The following is a 23,316-nucleotide window of genomic DNA, read 5'->3' as shown; positions in this document are numbered from 1 at the left end:
CACAGTACAAAAAAAAAAAAAAAAAAACAAAAAAAAACAACCTTTCTAGGGCCCCAGAATTACTGAACCTCAGCCTAGGAGGAACACCAAGGTCTAGCTAAGAGGATGTGAATTTCGGAGGCACACTCCTGGGCATTTGCACGGCAAGGCTTTGATGGACAATGGGCACAAAGGGCACATCAAAACTATTTTCCTCAATGAAATGAAGTCAGGCTTTTCGTTTCCTTTTTTTCCTCCGTCAGTTTTTCTTTTGTGCATTCCTTTTATTCTGCACATTTATCTCTAGTTACAAGGGCTTAGCCTCAGGAGCTACCCAATCGACCCCTTAGTTCCTTAGAGTTGATGCAAACGGGGCTAAAAAGGGGAATTCTGGGGCTCTCTGACAATGGCTACTGCCACCCCTTTCCCGATGACCTTGGCAGAGGATTTGCATTTCCCAACTACGAATTTTCTGTCCCATGAGGAATCTGATAGCTTCTCAGCTGTTAGTACTCCGTTCTTGTCAACTAACTGAAGAGTCTGAAGGTGGACGCTTTGAGAAGAGTTCTGAGGCAGAGAAGAAGGGGCAGATGTAGACAGTTAGGAAAGGAATAGCCCGTTTAATAAATCTCCCAGGCCGGGTCCTAGCAGGGTGGTATCCAAAGTCCAGGGACTGGGGTTAGGTTCACTCTCCAATGAATGTGCTTTGCATAAAAACAAGCAAACACAGGGCACACCCCACCCCACACTTTGACCCGTTGGATTCACACCGTTTTCAGCATCAGATCCTGGGCGCCAAGAGCTGCTTTCAGAGATGCTGTAAGTACCTCCAGGTCTCATAATTTTGAGAGCCACGCATGCTGACGTTTTAGAGCAGAGGAGCCTGTGTTTGGGGTGGCAGCAAGGGCCAGGGAACACTAACAACCAGCACGTGTGAGTCAGAGAGCTGGAAGAGGGGTCCTTGGGCAGCGCCACTCACACTAGACAGCCTTTGGCGTGGGCTTATTCCTACCCCTGTAGCCAACGAGGGCCTCACACTTAGATACCTGCGGGGCTGAGCAGGTGCGGTGAAGGAAGAAACAGGCTGGGATTCTGTGCTGGGGAGACAGAACTCACGCCCTCCGGATGGAAAGCGGCCATTGCTTGGCTCCCGCCAACCGCCACCCTGAAAAAATGCACCCCACGTTGCCGAGTCTCTCGAATTTTCAGGAGAAGCCGGAAGTCTGGATTATTATTATTTTTTTTAACGTGAAATCCGATTTCCAGAATTGGCTCAAATATTTCAAGCGGCGTCTTGGCCAAGCTAAACATATCTCTGGCCCCCAGGGGGCCGCTCTTGCCTTCATCTGTGTATTTCTGCCATCCTCCCTTTAATATCTTGAAAGCCTCTGAGCACAGGGCCCAAAAAGCTCTTCACGGACTCCATGCCTCGGCAAGACGGAACCACACCGTTTCGTACACGTGCCCTGCGTGTCGAACCTCTGTGCCTTCACCCACGCTGTATCTTCGTGCCAGGTGTTCTCCTTCCTTTCCTCATGTTCAAATTTCATTCAACCTTCAAGGCTAAGCTGAGTGCCTCTCCCATCAGGGCTTTCCAGACGGACATAATACCTCCCTCCTGAGAACTCCCCAAGCATGTTATCCATGCCTCTCCTAATGGTACTTATCACTCGTGGTCTGTTTCATGGCACCTCATTTCCTCTCTCAGCACGGTGGAGACTGCAGGGCCTAGTACAGGGCCTTGACTACAGCAGGCCTTGGATAAATGCATTGGCTGAAGATATTAACAAACTACAGGAAAACTCAAGGCTTTTCTTAAGCAAGATGGTGTGGAACTGGCCAGGGCAGAAAACAAGGTCTGCCTGTATGGGATAAGGTTGGTGTCCAGGTGAGTCAGCTCGAGGATGAGTGGGACTCATGGGATAAGGGGCAGAGCTGGCTGGATCAGCCATGCGGTAACGTCAGGCAAGTGAAGAAGCCAAAAAAGCTGAGTGAATCTTAGATCCAATCGAGAAATCAGAAACCATGGAAGAATGATCGCCTACACCACTACTTGGTACAAACCACAACTGGAGGCCAACAAGGACTGCTAGCTGGTTTCCTTTTCCCCGGTCTAGAGCCCGTGTGTGACATGAACATCTGCGTTCTTCTCAGCCACATGCTAGAAACATATGGCGGGTGGCGGGGGGGGAGGTCTGGCAAAAAGAAATCAAAACAAACTCTGCATTTTACCTTAATATTGGAAGGAAAATACAATGGAAAGGAACAGGACTTCTGACATGTGTCACGAGAAGCTGAGTGTCAAAGGCCATGGCCACACTAGGTCTTTAGCTCCTTGAAAGAAGGATTAGATCTGATGGGGGGAGTGACTGAAAATATAAGCTGGACTCAGGCAGGCTGACTCTAGCACACGTGAGAGCATGACCAAGGCATCTGTCCATTTGAAGCCAGTTTCCTTATTAGTAGAATGGAAATAATAATACTTATAGCCTATTAGTGTATTAAATGTGATCAAGGACATAAGGTACCCGGCATAGAGTAAACCCCTTAAGCCTTAGTTGTTTTTATTATAATTGTCACCTGCATTATACAGATTCCACTTTTGGACTTAAATTGTGGACCAGGGAATTCAGATCAATCATCCTACTGAAGACAGCTTTTAAAAAAATGAGGAAAAGATACTAAAAATCTTCTTAATAGCATTAAAGCACTACAAGATAGTAAAGAGTTATCAGGTCCAAATTTGGGAGTAGAGAAGGAACTCATAGAGGTAAGCCCCAATTTTTTTTTTAAAGTTTATTTATTTTTGAAAGAGGGAGAGAGTGCACACATGTGTGCATGCACAAGCCAGGGGAGGGCAGAGAGAGGGAGAGAGAGAATTCCAAGAGAATCTCCAAGAGAGAGAGAGTTCTACACTGTCCGTGAGGAGCCTGACGCAGGGCTCTATCTCACGAACAGTGAGATTGTGACCTGAGCCAAAATCAACCGTTGGATGCTGAAGTGGCCCCAGAGGTAAGCCCAAATTTTGAGGCTGCTTTTTTTCCTGGTGGCATTTGTTGATCTGGGACAGGCGTCGGAGAGGCCACAGTGTGTCTTTTCACTGCTTCTTTGGGTGAGTGGGGTATCAGACTCTAGGGCTCACCAAGGATGAGACTCTGATACCCATCCCCTCTTTGGGTTGGGATCCTAAGGGCTGCATGTAAAAGTCAGAGTTAACCCAGAAGGGAACCCACCCTTGCACCAGCTAAAGCCAGGTTTTCACTCACTGGGGTTGGTAAGAACATTTCAAAGCCTGAAATTAGATTTATGTGTGGCTGTGAGGCTGGCAGAAGGAAAGAAAATCCTGTCTGGAATTAGAGAACATCTTTATGGGCTTTAAATTATTTCTTACAAATATTCAAAAATACAATGTCCACTATGCAAAGATAACCAGGAATACAGGAGACAAGACAATGGAAGAAGAGAAACAACAGAGGATTCTTGTTTTCTTCCTTATATGATGAGGATGTGGTCTGTGTCTTAGTGATCACAGACTTCGAGGCTGTTTGCTTTCACAATGTTTTATGATTAAACCACGGGAGCAAACAAGATTTAATCAGTGAGATATAAGTCAAATAGAAATAAATTAATCTTTACAAAGCATAGACTGTTCCTAGTGAGGTCTATGAGGCAATGGGAATTTCAAATCAAAGCAGTAAGTGACAAGAGACTTTGGTTCTTGATGACCATCAGTAGATTTACTTGGGTGACCATTTTACTGTGGTCATATCAGTATTGTCATTGTCACAGTTATCACCATAACAGCCCAAGACACTTCAGTGGAGAACCCCAGGAGAAAACACGCTTTATGAGACTTCAAAATAAACCTACTATCCAAGAGAAACATGGAGGTCCCAAGCCCAGGACACCTTATTGAATTTTTCTTCAGACAAGGTCTTTTCAGTGGAAGATCACAAGCCGGGTTTATCAAGAGGATCTCACCAAGAAGTAGGGCACATTCCCAACTGGAATGTCTAGAAGAAAACACTTTCTCTCAGAACAACTCCTGCTCACATGATATCAATGGGGCCAAGGTCTCAGCAAGGTCTCCTTGGGCATCCACTCTACCCCCTGAAAGGGGAGCCAGCTGGCAGGTGCCTGGGAGTGGGGCGTAGCTGCTGTGGAGGCCCTGGGGTGAGGGAGATGTTAGCTTCTCAGCTGCAGGCCACCAGTTCATTGGCACGCCATGGGAGGCGGGAGGGAACAGGCTGTGCCAATCATGAAGGCAGACCCTCCTCGCCCTGAGAATCCTATGGGAGCTGATTAATAGGGTCTCAGTTCCTGCCATGTTCTGCCATGCTTCCTTCTGACGCCAGCCCTACCGCTCACCACTTATGGCAACTTCTCATCTCTCTCCTCCAACACTCAACCCTGTTTTGTTTCCTTCCCTCCTGCCATGCTACCGGCAACCATAAGGAAGAACAGAAACAGTGCAAAGGAAGCGGAAAAATCCTACTGTTTGACAGAAAGAATTGGGTGGAACAGATGAGGGACTGAGATAGGATGGGGAGGAGCACAGGTGAACTGTTCTGGAGTATTATTACCAATATTATTGCTCATACTTCTGCATTTGAGAGATGCCTGTTTCAAAAGTTACAAAAATCACAAAAATGTAATTTTGTATAGCTTTAACAGAATTTTCTTTTTCACCTTTTCTTTTTGAAATGTTTATTTATTTGAGACAGAGAGTGAGCGTGGGAGGGCAGAGAGAGAGGGAGACACAGAATGAGAAGCAGGCTCCAGGCTCTGAGCTGTCAGCACAGAGCCTGACGTGGGGCTCGAACTCACGGACCGTGAGGTCATGACCTGAGCTGAAGTCGGATGCCTAACTGACTGAGCCACCCAGGTTCCCCAACTTTAACAGAATTTTTAAAGAATAACAGGAAATCCCGCGTGGAAGGGGAGGGAGGCATCTTTTGTAACTGTCCTAGTTGCTGTGTCCCATGATTTAATTCTCTGGGTCTAAGTCTCTACATTCCAAAGCAACATCAGCAATGGCCAGAATGACACAATCCTTTCTCCTGATATCCAGATAATGCCTTGAAAATTGACCAGTGGAGTTTTCCCATCAATCTAGCAGAGCAGGAACGTGTGGAACGGGCTCCTGGTGTTCCGCCCCAGGGCCTAGTCAAGAACTAGGCAACCCAGGTGGTGCTCAGGAAATATAATGAGTAATCGAGGAGAAGTTAAAAAGTACTGCTGTGCCATAATAATTACACTACAGATTTATAACTTCACCGTTAACAGTACCTGAGGTTGTCTGAATTCAAAAGTAGGCCTCACCAATTAGCAGTCAGCCATTTGCATTTTTTCTCTTTGTTTCGGCTTATGTGGAAAGCAAAATTAGATTGCTTCCTTTCGAGCTCTAATCTCCCCGAGCCCCCTGTTTTATTTATACTATCGCTGGGTTTCATGCATTAACGAGAGTCTTTAGATTTCTCAGACTGCTTGCTGGAAAGGACTTCTTTCACGTAAATGCCCTTAAAAAGCATGAACAGAACCCCCACAGTATTTATGAGATCTTATAACAACCTCTTTGTCTTAAAGCCCATGAACTGTGTGACCCTTTCCCTTTAAAGAAAACCCTTAGGAAGAGAAACATCACTATTATCACTGCCTGCCCATTAGAAGTTGGATCCAGGTTTCCGAAAGTGCAAAGTTATAGAGGTCTGTCTGTTTAAAATCCAAGATTACTAGTTTCTTTTCTATGACGGGAGGAAAGACCACATGTTGCCTACACTGGATTTATTAATTCTCTATAAATTCTCTCTGCCCAGCTTGGGTGTAGCAGTGAGCTCATTTATTATTCGCACAGCAACAATATAATGAAAACGCAGTCTGGCCTTAAAACTACACCCTCACGGGCCAAGTGCACAGGTTACCCTTCCTAATGCTTCTCTTGTGCTCATGGAGGTTTCTCCCCCTCTGTATTTGGGCGGTGATTTACTTTCCTTTAAAGGCATCTCGACATCTGATTTCATGCGAGAACCAAGCCTTTTGCGAGCCAGTCTACGTCGCGGCCAGTCTCTTTTTCCAAATGAGGAGAAAGTCACGACCGAAGGCTCAGAAGTGGAACGGGGCTCTTGGGTCACTTTCATTGGACACAGCATTGAGGAGGCCAAACACTCAATGGAAACAGTGCCCCGATTGTCAAGCCTCTAGCATGCCTCCCCTGCTGCTTTCTGGAAGCTCTTTGTGCAGCAAGTGCTAAAGCAATATTTAGTTATGGAGGGACCAAACGCCAAAGAGCAGCTAGAAGGATTTAACGTGAAAGGACATGGTGGGAAGTGACGTCGGGGCTCCTCAGGGGCTGAGGTCTTCCTCTGGACAAAGCCGAACGTGACCCGTGACAGAGCTGGGTGCCCCAGTCATTTTTTATATGCCGCGGACCGAAATGCTCTTTGAGAACTGTAACGGCATGGGCATTCTGGTTCTTTTGATGTCCAAATAAATGCAACAGGCCACTGAGCACTAAATCTAGATTTTGAAATGCATTTTATTTATTTAAAAAAAAATTTTTTTTAATATTTATTTATTTATTTTTGAGAGACAGAGTGAGACAAAGTGAGACTGGGGAAGGGGCAGAGAGAGAGGGAGACACAGGATTGGAAACAGGCTCCAGGCTCTGAGCTGTCAGCATAGAGCCTGACGCGGGGCTCGAACCCACAGACTGTGAGATCGTGACCTGAGCCGAAGTCGGACGCTCAACTGACTGAGCCACCCAGGCGCCCCTGAAATGCATTTTAGAGAGATGCTCATAGACCGCCCTGAAGCGGATGTGATTATGGAAAGGGATCAAGGCATGAGAATTTCTAGACCCAAATGCCTAGCGCTCTCGGTTCCTCCCACGGCTTCACTGGGAGACAAGATGCAATGGCTGATGGAACAAACCACGCACGTGGCAGAACTTGGTTCTGCGGCAGGGATGTCGCTTCGAGAGACACCTGACCCACCAAGGGCCTCTGCCTTATTCGAGAAGATTAAACACAGGAAAATGGGAAGAAAATGACAAGGTCTAGGATGAAACACTCTCTTAGCTTTTGGTAGCAAAGCAGGGAAGACAGTTCTCCTTAACAAGACGCTCTCTGGAAATGTTCCCACGTAGGGGGACAGGGTGAGAACTCTGATTCTCCCTGGCTCAGCATACCCCTACCCTCCCTCCTGTGTTCCACCTGTTCCCTGCCTTCTGTCGCCACAGCTCAATCTTCTAGAGGTGACTGCGATTTCTAGATGGGAAGGTGGACTGCCTCCTACAGGAAGAGTAAAAAGATTGGCCAAAACGTAGGGAGTCAGCTCGAAATTTATATCAGTGCCTGCGTGTCTTGTTTTTGTTGTTGTTGTTTTGTGTTGTGTTTTTTTTTTTTAATTTTTTTTTTAACATTTATTTACTTTTGAGACAGAGAGAGACAGAGCATGAACAGGGGAGGGGCAGAGAGAGAGAGGGAGACATAGAATCTGAAACAGGCTCCAGGCTCTGAGCTGTCAGCCCAGAGCCCGACGCGGGCTCGAACCCACGGACCGTGAGATCATGACCTGAGCTGAAGTCGGACGCTTAACCGACCAAGCCACCCAGGCGCCCCTGTTTTGTGTTGTGTTTTAAAGAATCTTGAGGTCAAGTCACTTTATTAAACTTTTCAAGTGACTCTGGGAAAGAATCAGATAAGGATATCTGGATCATAAAATTTTAGCAAAGACCATTAGAGACAATTCAACCCTACTCCCCATTTCACAGTTCAGGGAACTGAAGTTCAGAGAGGTTATTCAGACGGTTAATGACAGCAAAGTAAATGAGAACCTGGTTGGCTGGGCACATACTACTTTTCTCAGTGTTCCTGTTGCTGACATTAGCAAGACAGATTAGAAATTTACTAGGAATTTAGTACTTTCCCAATTTCACAAAGAAACTCACTTCCTTGCTTGAGAAGCAAAACTTGAAATCTGGGTATCTTAAATTTTGGGGGGGTCCCCTCTCCCTGGCAAGACCATTCTGGGAGATTTAACTATACAGCAGTCTCCCCTCATCCCTTGTGAATGTGTTCCAAGACCTCCCCCCCCCCCCCACTACCAGTGGGTGCCTGAAACCATGGCTAGTACCGAGCCCTATATATATACTATGTTTTTCCTGTACATACATACCTATGATAAAGTTTAATTTATCAATTTGTCATAGTCAGAGATTAACAACAACAATAACAAAATAGAACAATTATAATGATATGCTATAATAAAAGTTATGTGAGTGTGGTCTCCTTCTCTCAGAATATTCCTATTGTACTGTACGCACCCTTCTGAGAATGATGTGAGATGATAAAATGCCTACGTGAAGAGATGTCAGGTGAGGGGAATGTCAGTATGTGACAAGGAGGATCATTTGCTTCCGGACCGTGATTGGCCATGGGTAACAGAAATCGTGAGAGCAAAATGGCAGATAAACGGGGACAATTGTGTCTGGTTACATGAAGTCCTCCATTGGGACCAATTTGAAGTCATGTGACAAGGTGGTATTTCCAATGAGAGAGAAATCCAGCACAGCAATGTTCTCGGTGGTACCACGGTCTTTACATCCCCTTAATCATCTGCTCAGGACTTCTGGATCAGCCTGCCATGAAACTGACCACTGTACCTGGGCGGTGGGAATTTCCCACCTTCCTAAATCCACATTCCCTCAGCACGGAGGCTACTCTCCTGATCTGGGATGGGAGCCTTCCGAAGTGCCTTTCATTCTTCCTGGCCCAGTGGATGCTGTTTAGCACCCAGGACTCTGATGAGCTGGAACTGCTGATAAAGTGTCCTAAACATGCCTTCCTATTTTAGGGCTGGGCAACATCAACCGTTAGCTGGACAGATGTGAGTTCAAATATCAATGCTGCCTCTTACTAGAGGGATGTCCTTCAACAAGTTAACTAACCTCTCAGACTTCAGATTCCTCCCCTGTAAAATGAGGTCGTAATGAACATCTTATGAGGCTCTTGAGAAGATCAGATGAGATTATGGATATAAGGTCCCTAACAAGGAGCCAGGGCTCCAGGGCACTTTTGGGTTACCCCCACTTTAGTTCTACAACTATCTTGAAAAATGAGCCACTTGATAGCATGCTAAAGGCCATGCAGTCAGTTGGTGGTGCATTTGAAAATAAATAGCTATTATGATAAATAATTCGTTTAAGCACACTCTGCTTTAAGAAAACCAAATAAAATTTACTCCGATAAATCAGATGTGATTATGGCATTGCCGAAGATTCTTTGCTTCAAGAATGGACCTTCTCTGGAGTCCCTTTAAACAGAGGATTCCTTGGTACTCTACAGATATTACTGGAGTTACATAGAACTTTTAGAGGAGACACATTGTCCTAAGTGAGTCACACCCTGACTCCTTCAACAGGAGCAGCATACCTCTCTAGAAGTGTCCCTTGACAACTGGGTGGGTGGCACTCTTGAGAAGCAAGTGTACTTCTGACGGCATCTAGCTTTTTCCACAAGGCACCCACACGAGGCTGTTATTTTTTAAGTTTATTTATTTTGAGAGAGAGAGAGAGCAGGGAAGGGGCAGAGAGAGAGGGAGAGAGAGAGAGAGAATCCCAAGCAAGTTCCTATCTGTACAGAGCCTGACACGGGGCTTGATCTCACGAACCATGAGATCATGACCTAATCTGAAACCAAGAGTGGGACGCTTAATCGACTGAGCCACCCAGGCACCCCAACATAAGCCTGCTTTTAAAGATGCGTTCAACCAATATTAAGTCTCGGTTTTATCATCAAATCAAATAAACAAATGCATTCTTTCCTTTCCCTCACAAATACAGCATTATCCACTCAGCCAGACATCATACCACACACAATATCTGACCTATGCACTGTGATAAGCACATTCACATAGCATGAAATCATTGAAAAAGGAAAGAAAATTACCTTTGTTTGCTTTGGTGTGGGTTCCTAAGGAGTTGCTAATGCATTCATAGAAATATATACTATCTCTAAGCTTTGTGACAAACTGCAACTGAGTTAGAAGGCCTTGGCATTGACCAAACAAACAAAAAAAGACCTTTGTACATTTTTAGGGAGGTGTTACAGTTTGCTCATTCCCCCGGCGTGGGTGGCTCGGCTGGGAGGAGAGACTTCTCATTTTCAAAGTAAGCTCATAAAGTCCTGCCCCTAAGTGCTCAAGGACCTCCAGTTCTGTGTAAGATTTAAAATTCATCTTGACCCTTGTGGGTAGGGATTTTAGATGAACGTTCACTTCTCCACACAGACCCTGGAGCCATGTATTGAGGGGGAAAATCGTTTAAATTTGGATTATCTTTATATAGCGATGCACAATTCTGAAACATAGTCATACTTCATTGAGTTTATAAATGAAGAAACCAGATGTACCTAGTGCCCTGTCAAACTCTGATTCTCCCTGCTGTTTTTCAGGGTGTGTGTGTGTGTGTGTGTGTGTATAAGAAGGCAACAAAGGAAAGTGAGGTGAAGTCAGAGTTTATCTTCCTGGGGAGATTTCATTTCCTCTAAATCTATTTTTACTTGTTGATAGACAAATCATACTGCTAATGTATAGGAGTTAGTTGGCTGGTAACGGAGTGTTGCCGTGAGCAACCAGATTTCACAATGCTTCAAATCCCAATATGGGAAATCCTCGGTTCCCTAACCAATGGCTTTGGGTTAGAGTGTGTGTGTGTGTGTGTGTGTGTGTGTGTGTGTGTGTGTGTGTAATTCATGATGACTCAGTGTCTAAGAAGGTACAAATATTGTAGTGAATCTATTTCTGGTTCTTATGTTACCTTTCAGGAATGGACCCGGAAGACCTGGCTAAAATCTTTTCATCATCTCCTGCCAACATTCAGCCATGTCCCATTTTGGAAGGTAAGAAATGGTTTTTAGAGATGATGTAATGGGGTCTAGATAAACCTTAATGTTACTTGAGTTTTCTTTAATTTTTTTAATGTTTATTTATTTTTGAGAGAGAGAGAGACAGAGACAGAGACAGAGTGTGTGAGCAGGGGAGGGGCAGAAGAGAGAGGGAGACACAGAGTCTGAAGCAGGCTCCAGGCTCTGAGCTGTCAGCACAGAGCCGGACGCGGGGCTCAAACCCACGAACTGCGAGATCATGACCTGAGCCTAAGTCGGACATTTAACCGACTGAGTCACCCAGGCGCCCTGTTACTTGAGTTTTCTGAGTGCTACCACCAATGCATTACTAGCTCCAGCCTAGCCCATCATACACATTGTGATGGCAGGCCATTAGTGTTTTGATGAACCCATGAGCTCCCTTGAGATTAAGTGAAAAGTACAACATATTCTGGGGACCACAGAGGAGGGAGAAAACTGCTGGTGTGCAGAGAGGACGCTCCGTAAGAGGAGATGAACCTTGAAATGGGCTTTAAAGGATGAACAGGAGTTTACAGATAGAATAGAGGAGGGAAGGCATTCTCAGTAAGTAACAGAATTATGCAAAGGCAGCTCTACTCCTCAGTAAAAAAAAGTGCAGTTCTCCTCTTTAGGTGAGGACAGAAGCGTTAACTAATCTTGTCTCCGCTGGGCAAAATGTGTAAAAGCTAGGCTCTCAGACAAGCTGAACTTCACATCATTCATGCTTTGAATGCTCACTTGTTGTGTATAGATGGTTATAATTCCAGAAAAGAGATGGTGGCATTCTCCAAGACACTTCTAGGGGGAAAACTACCATATGGAATCTGACACATAATCACCACAGATGGTAATGAGCTGGGTGATAAGACTTGAACAGTGCGTGATAGTCCGATGGGTGATAAGATCGGAACCGCTTTTCAGTTTACTTAAAAGTCAACTCAAATTAGACACTTCGTTTCTTGCTTCCGCCTTGTTCATTCGTTCAGTGGCTGTTAGCTGTGTGCTGACACTTGGCTATGAGCTCAGCCTATAGCAGTAAATGCTGTATATGTAAATGACATAAGTAAATGGCAGCCTTGAACCCTGCCTGCCTTTATGGAGCTTATAATTTAGCTCAAAACTGATCTTCAGAAGGATGCAAAACAGACCTAATTCCATCAGTTGGGAATAAAAGCGACATGTCCAGAAAGTAATCAGAAACACGCATAGTTCTCGATTCCGATCAAGGCACAGAATGGACCAACTCAGATGGCAGTTTAACTGATCTGTGAAGCAGAAAAACGAGGCTATTTTAGAGGCTTTTAGACGTGTGGGGGCTCCACTCCCAACCGTAGTCCCTTATTAAGTAGAACTGTCACTTGTAAAAAATTGAGAACATGAAAAAATACACACAGTTTAGCTTTCCAAATGATTGGACTATGAGTAACTCATTTAATTTAAAATTGCCTGTGAGTTCTTGGCAATCACAGGGCATATTTAGAAATCTTCGCAAAGCAAGAAGAATCTAACCTACAAATTGTTTTCAAATATAATCAAATAGCTATGAGCCGTAAATGTAACAATTAATGAGGTTGACCTTAAGTGGCTTTCTGCACATTTGTGTAAATGTTTATTGATTTACACTTTGCAGTCTTGGTGTGTCATACCTAGGAGTCAATTTTTTTTTTTTTTTTTTTTTTTAATCTGAGCTCTCAAACATTCTTGTAGGCCCTGGGCATTCTGCCCGCAATGCCTCATGGATAAAACGGCACTGCACACAAACGCAGAGTGAAAAAGGCCAATGAAATTAAGAAAGGTGTCAGTGTATATGGTTTCCAGATAACTTTAAGCGTTCTTTTCTACTCCGTGCAAAATTCTTGTAGAACCAAAGAGAGAGCCACGCGCTCAAAGGAACAGCATATGTGCTAGCAATAAAGTACGTGCCCATCTGATGTACATTCAGAAACACAAACAGGGCTGAGGCCCTTCGAAACAAAGTCTGAGAAAAGGAAAGACAAACAAGGAAGAGGAACTGATTTTTTTAAGCCCCCTGCTATGTTCAGCTCCGGGCCAGATCCTTTCTGTAGACTGTTGTATTCAATTCTCACAAGAACTCTGTGAGGCAGTTGTGATTGTTCCCATTTCACAGATGGAGAAACAAAAGCCTGGGGAAGTTGAGTAACTTGCCAAGGGATGGACAGCTACGAAGGAAGAGAGTCAGGGGTCAGCCTAACGCCAAAGACCACGCTCTTGGCACAACACGGATGCTGTCTTGTTTCGTAAAAGGGTGGGGATTATATCCTTATCCTTCTTTTTCTAGCCCCTGACGTAGTAAGTGGTGCATGTCACGTAACGTCGTTGGGATGGGTAGAGGTTTCTTAGGTGGGTGGAGGCTGCAGGTTGCCAAAGAGCAAAGCTGAAGTGATAGAAGGCAGAATTTTGTGTTTCCTCTCAAATGATTCATTAGTGGATAAAACTCCTGAAGCCCATATTCTGTAGCAACATCAAGGGAATCTTTAACTATGGAAAGTCCCGCATCACAATCAGATGGGAACACAGCCAACCGCCCTCATGGTCACTTCACAGAGTTTCTCAAAATGAAGTCCTGGATCCCCTCTCTCAGAACTAGTGGAGGAGCTCACCCCAGGGCAGATCCCAGGCCCCAGGAATAGAATCCCTGGTGAGGACGGCCTGGAAATCTGCATTTCAACTCACCTTCCCTACCTCTCCAGATGATTCTTTTGTTCCCCAAAAGCTCTCTTTAGTGGTTTAGAATAAGCTCCACTGCCCTCCTCTTTTTCTTCTGGAACAGCTTTTAGGGACCATCGCTTAAACTACCAGAAACGTCTAGCGCTAGGCTCATCACCCTTTAAAAGATGGGAAAGTAAAGAGAAAACTTGTAGCGAGTCAGCTACAAGGAGAACTCAAAACAAAGACAAAACAAAAACAAAACCCAAGAAGCCCTCCTGATTCTTGCTGCACTCGGATTAACTCCTGGGGCCTTGGCTTAAGTCAGTACTGTGATTCTCACCCACTGATAAGATTCCTACAGAGAGGCGGATGTTGACAGAGGTTTTTCAAGCAGCTATTATTGCCTAGAAGGTTAAAATTATCTTTTTAGAGCAGCCAAGCCATCTCCACCAGGAGGGAAGAAGGAAGGATGGAAGGATGGAAGGATGGAAGGAAGGAAGGAAGGAAGGAAGGAAGGGGGGAAGGGGGGAAGGGAGGAAGGAAGGAAGGGAGGAAGGAAGGAAGGGAGGAAGGAAGGAAGGGAGGAAGGACGGAAGGGAGGAAGGAAGGAAGGAAGGGAAAGAAGGGAGAGAGAGAAACAGCAGGAGCGAGAGCAAGCAAGAGAGAGAAGGAAGGGGGAGGGAGGGAGAGAGAAGAGGAAGGAAGGAAGAGAAGGAGAGGAAAGGAAGGAAGAGGTTCTTCCTCCTCAAGCCCATGGGGGTTCACGCCAGTGGCCCAGTGGACAGGATGGAGGCAGGCAGTGTAGGGAACCAGAGTCACTAAAATGACTTTCAAGGTGAGGCCAAGATATTCTGTAGAACACTTGGTGTTTGGCAGGGAGAAGCCAGGACTAGTCCATCTGTGTGGCCACGTTACCACTTCAGACCCCCACTGGTCGAAGCTTAGCACTGCAGTCATTGTCTACTCCCCAGTTCTGGTAAGGTCTCCCCACCCCCCGTCTGGTTGCACCCCCTATATGAACTGGCAGAGGTCCAATTCAGAAGCTGGCTTCCTCCTACCGGAATCGCCTACTTCTTGCTAAACATAAAATGTCCCACAGATTTTGGAATTAAGCAAACAAAACTCTGAGCTCAAGCGCACACCCCAGCATCAATCCAAGGGAAGGCGTGGTCAAAGTGTCTCCCCTTTAAAAGGATGCAGGGCCAGGGAGCAGGGCTGCAGTGCAGTTACAGCAAATAAAATGGGAAGAAGTCTGAAGGACTTTTCAGACTTGGAGCTAAAAAAGGTTGAGTCTAAAAAAGGAAAACATGTCACCTTCCTGCCAAAATAAACTGTGATGAAAGTTTAGACCCCACCACCTTTCAGCCAAGCATTTCCTGTTTCGGCCTCCCTTGTCCGCCTCAAGCTAGCTCAGATGAGGGAGAGCTATTTTTAAGGTGCAAACAACCAGGAATAAGAATGAGAGAAGCTATTTATTTAGAGTTACACCTTTCAACTGTTCTGTTTTTCCCTCTGGAGCTGGAGGCTTGGTTTGGCTTTCCCTTTGAATCTAAAGCTCCTGGGGTAAGAAGGATTTTGAAAGGTCATGGTGAAGTCGCCATGCCTCCAGACAGCGATCATTGTCTTGGAAAAGACAAGTGCCCACTTCTTGAGGAATTTCTCCTAATATACAGCTACTCGGCTTATGCAACACAGGTGCTCTTGAGCAGTGTTTTTGTTTTAATTTTTTTTTTTTGCTGTTTATTCATTTTTTTGAGAGAGAGAGAGACAGAGCGCGAGTTGGTGGAGGGGCAGAGAGAGAGGGAGACAGAGAATCTGAAGCAGGCTCCAGGCTCCGAGCCGTCAGCAGCGTCTGACACGGGGCTCAAACTCATGAACTGTGAGATCATGACCTGAGCCCCGCCACTTAACTGACTGAGCCACCCAGGCGCCCTTCCTGAGCAGTGTTTTGTAATACATTCCTTTTGTATAAAAGGTGATTTGGAAATACACTCTTGGCTTTGTTATTTATGGAATCCAACAGTGATTCTCCCCCCTTTTTTGTCCAACAGAGCATTCCATTATCATGCAAATAGACATTCCATAATTTACATGGGTTTTAAAAGTCTTTGTGTTAGATTTTCTTGAGGCAGGGGACACGTATACGTAGCATTCTTGGAGCCAGCAAGCTCGTTCTGCTATCTAACTGCGTCTTCCCTTATTTCTTATTCCATTAAATCAGTCCATTCTTAATACCAAACCTCAAAGGACCCATTGTAGACCCTTGGAATTTGCCAGTAAAAGAAAGAGAAAAGCCTCCGTTGTACTGTTTACATAAGCGTGGCCTTGGTATTGGCTATCACCCCCATAGTTCACCAACATTATTTTCTTTCCCATGTGTATTTCCACCTGACATTACAGTTTTTTTGTTTGTTTGTTTTGTTTTTTAATTTGGGCTCTACAATGTAAGCATCATGAAGGCTTTGTTCACTGTTTAATTCACCAATGTATCACAAGCATCAAAAATATACTAAATGAAAGGAGCATGTGACTCTTGATCTCGGGGTTGTGAGTTCAAGACCCACACTGGGTATAAAGATTACTTAAAAAAATAAAATCTTAAATACACACACACACACACACACACACACACATGCTAAATACTTAAAATTAATTCGGTTAACAAATTTCTATTTATCTCAAATTATTGTGGCATTTTGAATTATACAGAGTGCTGAAGACGTCCTTCCTTCCTTCCTTTTTTTTTTTTTTTTTAACATGATGCTTTGCTAAAAATTCTAGCTCTCCTGTTTTTGCCCACCGGCTCAAGCATTATCATAGGAATTACTTGAAGGACAAGAGGATGTCTCCTTTCTAAATTCGCTAGCATTTCTGTGTTTTAAATGGGTCAATCTGGAAGTTAACAACTCTGTGGGACAAGTAGGTAGGTATGATCTACTTCCAGCTCCTTTGCTCCCTTTACTTCTGGTGGGTTCTTTGTGCAGCCAAGCAAACAGGGTCATGATTCAGCTTTTGGTGAAAGGAGAGTCCTTTCTGCATCGTTGTACTTGTACAAAATTTGGTGCCTTGTACCACTCAAGGAAGAAACAGAAAAGACTGGAAACAATTTGAGTGCAGAGCTTAAGTATAAAAGCAGATCTATCAGAAAGAGAGAAACAACTGAATGATCCAGTATGATCTGGAATGACGCATGAACTTATCACGACACAGGAACAAAGTTTAGCTGACCAATGAATGGAAAATGGCGCAAAGCTGGTGCCCGAGATCAGGCATTGAGGTCTACTTACTCTTTGGAAGACATACTTCCTTCTTGGCAGTTTCAAGTTCTTGTTTTGGGAACATTTCAATTTCTCTGAGTGCAACGGAAACATAAATAAATAGGAAGAAAAATCCAGTTGGTCGCTCACTCACCTTTTTGCTTAAGTGGGGGCCGTTAGCCCCCCCAACGCTTCTCTGCACGGATGACGGTAATTGATACACATCCTGTTCCTGGGTACCATGGCTAGTGGGGACTTGGTAAATCCCCTGATGTTGGTAGGAAGGTGGCACTTGGTAGATTGTGTCTCGAGGGCCGCCATGTGGGTTTGGCGCTTGATAGAGCTTCTGTTGGCCAAAGGTCTGGTGCGTGAGTCCAGAAGTAGGCTGGTCCTGACTGGAGGGGGTCTCCTGAATGGGGCCGATCAGAAGCTTCACCCGGTTGCCGGGGACAATGCCTTGTCGACCATGTAAGGAGCAGAGCCACCACCCTTCCAGTCCTCCTGTGTTCTGTTCTATGACAGTCAGGATATCTCCCTTGCGGAAGGCCAGCTCCTCGGCACACTCCGGGACGTTGTCATATAAGGCCCTTGCCATGAGATTCTAGAAGAAGAGAACAGATGGACATCGCGTTAGAATTCTAGCTCGGTCCTTTTTCACACCTAAATCCCACGCTTTTATGGAGAGGCACACTTCCTGGGAAGGAGAGAAGAATGAACGTGAACAATAGTCTGTAAGGAGAAGAACAGATGGTGCAGACAAAAGACAGATACATACGTACTGCGTCTGCCACCAATGACATCAGACTGCCTCCTCGGAAAAGCCCAGAACACCACAAGAGTTCTTTCCTCTAGCGGTAGCTGCTGTGCCAAGGAATTATGGGCAGCGCCGTTAAAGAGTTCACTACGCAAAACATTTTTCTTCCTTTCTTAAAGCCAGCTTGCAGAATAAAATACTCCAAGTGCTACAGCGGACGCTTCTCATTTTTTTCCCTTCATATATTGGAGGCAGAAAGAGTCAAAGAAAAGCCCAAATAACAAGCAGTACGAGTGGCATTTCTATTTGGTGTGAAAATGGAAACAAACGTACAGTCATATATGCCTTGCCAGCGCTTAAAAATTCTTACTCTCAGTTGATCAAGAAGTCCTTGGATACAGGGAGAATCTACAAGCAAGCGTTTTTGGGGTTTTTTCCCCCCCATGGAAATCGAGCCTGGTGCATGGCGTGACAGTAGTCTCCACCTCTATATTTGATGGCAGGGAGTGATGGCAGAATTTGCCACACGTAGGTGGATGCCATCCCTTTCTTTTTTGCTCTTTTATTTGTACCTTTCCTGAAGGCCTTTCCTCACGCTGCCACTTTTTCCCCCACTTCTTGAATCTCGCCATTCACAACAGAAACTCTGTGCCTTCCCCTTTCATGGGCCCAAAACACTCTCTCCCTTTGTAAGAAGGCCTGTCTGGCACATTCAGTACTAAGCAGACAGCCAAAGTAGGCATTCAGCAGAGAGCGGGCAGGCAGGACGTGCTGACATTCTTGGAAGCCTTTCAAAGGCTCCGAAGATTTCATTTCTTGGCGTCAGTAATGTTTCGCAGTACGATGGCAGCCATCGCCACATGCCTGCTCCTTCCCAGCACAGAGAGGAGTCGGGATGCTATAAATTCATCACGAGCACTTGGAAAACTAAAAGTGATCTCTCTGGTGCTTCCCTAAAGTGTCTGGATGCACTTGAGTCACTGCAGTGGTGATCCTTTGTGGGAGGAGGGACAGCCTATTGGGCGGATCATGTTTGGGACTTTACATATTCGTGGAATTTTTGGCAGTTGTTGTTTGGATTTCTGCCCCCTGTTTGCTTCTCTAGAAACATGGACTTGATCTTTCAGCCTCGTGCTTTTCATTCCTTTAGAACTGACATACATTAATCATCTCCCCCTGTACTATGCCTCATAACCACAGGCTTGTGCTGTATGCTGGTCCTCTCCTCTGGGGGGCAGGGGGGCTGCGTTATGTAAGGCACCTCCCCTCTGGTCAGTACCTGGGAAGGGGTCTTACTCTTGCTGTTAATCCTCTTAGTGCAACTATTTAACCTAAGAAAAGGAGATCAAGCCATACCCAGGAAGCTTGATGATGCTTTTTAAGAATAAGGTTGCAGGGGCGCCTGGGTGGCTTAGTTGGCTAAGCGTCCGACTTCGGCTCAGGTCATGATCTCATGGTTTGTGGGTTTGAGCCCCACATTGCGCTTGCTGTTGTCAGCACAGAGCTTATGTCCCCCTCTCTCTCTGGCCCTCTCCCACTCTCAAAAATAAATAAACATTAAAAAGAAAAAAGAAGAAGGTTGAAGTTCTTGTTCTTGGATCAGTTTTGAGATCCAAGAAGTCTGTGGTGTGGACAGGTGAGCAGTCAGGGAAGCTCAAGGGAAACTGGGGGGGGGCGGGGGTTGTGTTCTAGGTGAAGGTTTTACTTAGAATTTATATGCTAGGAAACTTTGGGATTTTTTTCTAACAATTAGAAGTCCACATACATAGAGATAGAATCATGCAGCATTTTATCCTGGCTTGAGGAACCATTTAAGGATGTGTCATAATCCCCAAATCTCTGTTTCTCTTCTTCCGTCTTTGGGTGTTCTGTAACTTAGAAGAAAAGTCGTAGAGTTATGGATGATAAGATTCTGGTCCTTTGTACCAAAATAATCTGAAGGAGATCACTCCACCAGAGTTCTATGGTGATTATAGGGTAGGGAGAGAGCCGAGCGCTCTCATCTCTGTCCCTTGCTCTGGGAACCATGCAATGACTGGGGATGGTTGGTACGAAAGCTCCAATATAAAATCAGAAGTGGTAGAGTTAGGACCAGTTCTGTGGGAGCTGAGGGTGGATAGCTGTATGATTCTAGCGGCTACAAAGAAGGGAAAGAAGAGAAACAGAAAACTGTCTCTACTGTACTCTGTAGAAAGGCAAAGGACTACAGACCTAATCAGCATAAATAAGCTCAAGGCATGTGGAGCTGGGTCACTGCCATGGGACTCCATGAAGCACTGAAGTGGAGCATTGGACCGTGCTTGATTAGAAGCAGATAGAAATCCCCGTGTGAGAGCCGTTCTGGATGTTCTTTGTCTCTTATCCCAGTGACTTTCCCACCACCTGGTAAGCACCATGCTAATGTTTCAGATGTGCCTCAAGAACAGTTTCTCTGGGGCAACTTTCAGAGACTGTTGTCTTCGCCAACGGAGGCACCAGGGGTGAGTTCTCCTGACTCTTTGTCCGTGATTCCCCAGCAGGCCTCCTGCTGCCCACACAGATGAGGATTTAGGAAGAAAGCTTGGCATGACCATTGATGGCATGCACCCCAGTGCTAGCCTGACATCTCACACACAGATATTCTCAGCCTTGGCTGAACAGGAGTGAGTTGCTTAATCTCTATACAAGCTATATAGAGAGAATCAGTGTCTATACCCATCACTCTCCCATACAGAAGGTTACATACAGTTCCAGAGACCTTTAGCAATGACCTGAACCCAGTGTCCCTGTTTTATAGATAAAAAAACAGGTCTGGGAGGCCAGTTTATCATTTGCCCAAAGCCACAATATTGGTGTCAGAGATGGGAATGGAACTATGGTCTCTTGGCTCAATTCTCTTTCCAGAACTCTTAAGCTGTCTTAGCTCAACTACACACTGTCCTCCAAACTGGGCTCAATTCCATCGTATAGTGAGTTCTGAAGATGACAATTCTTGTCATGTCTATAGAATAAATAGATCATTTGCCTTTGTGCCCTAACTTCCTCATGTGTAAAATGAGAGTGAGGGTAACACTACCCATCTCACCGGTTTGCTATGAGGATTTAAAGAAGTGAATCCAAGTCAAATACCTTAACACCGCTGGAGACTTAGGAAGCCGTTATGACAACTTATTTAATTTGCTGGGTGGCACTTTGGTCTTGGAATCTCTCCCCACTTGGCCTCCTGTCATCAAGGGTTGAGTTCTGCTCTAATGATGCTATTATATATATATTTATACATAGCCGATCTTTCTCTTGTTCAGTTATATATCAGGAGAACTGTATCTGTCAGTATTTCTCTGAATTAATAATGAATTGTGGACACTTGCAGCCTCTTGTGGAACATTTGCCTGTAAATAGCAGTAACGGAACTATTGGTTGCCCTCAAGAGACTGAGACAAAACGTTATTATTATTACTACTACCCTGATTATTATTACTGAGTGAATTATGGCTACATGTCTTGAGATTCCAACAGGATACAATCCATCAGAGAGTGGGGGGGAAATGGGTGAGGAGCTCGGCTTTTGAAAATACTTGGCATTTTGGGGTCAAGAGTTCATTCGAGAAGATAACAGCAAAATGAACGTCATCCAGAACAAAACCATCTCATGCAAAAGTGCACAGAGTTGGTGGCAGATCAAGAGTTAATTCCTCTGCCTAGGAGAAGGTGGACAGACCGCCTCCTTCAGTGTGGGAGGTGTGATTCCTTAAGGCCACAAAGTCAGAAGAGTGATTATCTGAATATCTTAGAAAAACCCAGAAGAAGCAGTTTGTCTATTGAAGATCTCCTCTTTCTCCCACCCGCCCCAGGATATTTATCTCCCAGGCAGGAAAGGTCAACACAGAAACAAACCCAGGAGAGATAAGAGAGCTATGTCATTCTATAGCCCGTTGGATGGTTAGCCTCCGCAGGGTGGCAGTTAGAAATGCAGCTAGGGCTTGGCAAAGTGCCAGAGCAGTTGGGGCACTGAAGTTGAAAGCCAGAGGAACTTCAAAAGATTACACTCCAGCTCCTTCACCTTACAAATGAGAGAAATGAGGTTTGAGGAGTTAATGATTTGCCAAGACACCTGGCAAGAAGGTCATAGAGATGGAGCAAGAATTTAGGTCTCTTGTCTCCAGCTCCAGAATTGGGACAGTATTTAACGAAGTCAAATGCGCATGCTACCAAAACTGTGGTTCTCATTAGGATTAGAAATCAGCATTGAGAGTTATAAATCCCATTTGAGGGAACCCTAATTGTAACAGTCTCTAGCACTGACCCCCACCCCAATCCTTCTTGAAACTCTCTTTTGGCTTCCATGCTTTCATGATTTCCATGAACTTCACTTCCTGGTTTCTTCTCCACTGTTGTTCTCATGACCACTCATCTTCCTTGTTCTTCACAGACTAATCATGTTGCAAAGGGATCCCCCCTGTGTTCTTTGCTCTTCTTTACATGCTCGCTCTCTATGGAGAATCTCATCCAGACCAATGGCATCTGAACACACAGATAACAGATCCATAGCTCCAGCCTAGATAGTTCTTCTGCACTCCATTTCCAACCGGCTAATGGGTATCTTCACCTCTAACGCAACAGGTACAAAAACCCCTTTCTCCTGCTTTATCTCTCTTAGTTAACAGCACAGACACAGCTGCCCAAGGTAGGAAGAAGCCTCAGAGGTTTGCTGAGTCTCTTCACAATCTGGAACCCAATCAGCTTCGACCCCGCCTTTCGCCTCACTGCCTCTCCTAGTTCAGGCCCCTCAACAACCTTTTATTGGGAGTACACAACTGCTCCCCAATTGGTTCTCCTCCATTCACCCTCTTCCCCTTCAAAATCCATCCTCCATCTACCCAGAGGAGTTATCTTTCCAAACCTATCCAGTTGTTTCCCTTTCCAGTTCTCCGTAATAGTATTTCTTACAGGATGACTTGTATTATCTCATTCACGATTGTCAACTCCTTAAGTTCAGAGAGGCTGCCCTATTTTTTTTTTTTTTTTTTTTTTTTTTTAGCATTTCCAGAACTTCAGTCCAGTGTCTGAAGCAAAATGCACATCATTAAATGTTCGCTAACCTAAAATGGGCTCCAGACTCTGTATTCCTGGTTCTCCTGGGTGAAATTGTTTTCTAGAGAACTGAGGAGAATATTTGGTTAAAATTTTATACGGACTTGGGAAGGTGAACTAACGAAGCCTGAAAGATAAATAGCATGTCCAGACGTCACAGCCAGAGAATGTGGGAGATGGCAAGAAGGATAGTGCCTGCCCCTCCCTATTAAACAGGATAATGACGTAGACAGGGAGCTTGAATCTAGTGTCCACAACCACTGAGCAAACAGGAAGGCCAGGAGGAACTGACCATTAAATGATTAAATACAGTCATCTCTGGAAGAGCTTTTTCTTCCTTCAGTGCAGCGACCTCCATCTGGCAGCAGGTGACTGAACACCATTCATACTTTGCCAGGACGTTGGGTTCTGCTGTTCCTGGTTCCCAAACTATGTCTAAGGAGTGGGAATAAAATACTGGGCAACTAGCTAGTCACTGGGCACAGAGAGCTCTAGGTCATGTGACAGCTTCTACACCATCCCCCACTCTCCCCTGCCTTTTTTTTTTTTCCATTGCTATCAAAATGTCAAGAAAGCTTATTACTCCTACTTCCAGGGAAATGATCTGCTATTCCAAATACAGAGAGGTGTGACTTATAATTTCCATGACCATTCATGCTGTTCTTTGAAGAGAAATGCGACA

The 23,316-nt window shown here is 45.0% G+C and overlaps 1 protein-coding gene and 1 long non-coding RNA gene across 5 annotated transcripts in view; one reads left to right on the top strand and one right to left on the bottom strand.

The window, feature by feature from the left end:
- Positions 1-10,881, top strand: part of LOC109249643 (uncharacterized) — a 32,424-nt gene extending 21,543 nt beyond the window's left edge. The window contains exon 3 of the long non-coding RNA XR_002072689.2: positions 10,803-10,881. This is a non-coding gene — a long non-coding RNA (uncharacterized LOC109249643). The remainder of the gene's footprint in view (positions 1-10,802) is intronic.
- NEDD9 (neural precursor cell expressed, developmentally down-regulated 9) overlaps positions 1-23,316 on the bottom strand; it is a 183,728-nt gene that overhangs the window by 11,278 nt on the left and 149,134 nt on the right. For all 4 annotated transcript variants that reach the window (XM_019420119.2, XM_053904909.1, XM_053904910.1 and 1 more), the window contains one exon: positions 16,965-17,411. In XM_019420119.2, the coding sequence (XP_019275664.2) occupies positions 16,965-17,411 (447 nt within the window). The remainder of the gene's footprint in view (positions 1-16,964; positions 17,412-23,316) is intronic.

Source organism: Panthera pardus, unplaced genomic scaffold (assembly GCF_024362965.1).
Source record: "Panthera pardus isolate Hobbes unplaced genomic scaffold, ASM2436296v1 HiC_scaffold_17, whole genome shotgun sequence".
NCBI lineage: Eukaryota > Metazoa > Chordata > Mammalia > Carnivora > Felidae > Panthera > Panthera pardus.
The sequence above is the reverse complement of the archived record's forward strand: the minus strand, read 5'-3'. Positions and strand labels throughout refer to the sequence as shown.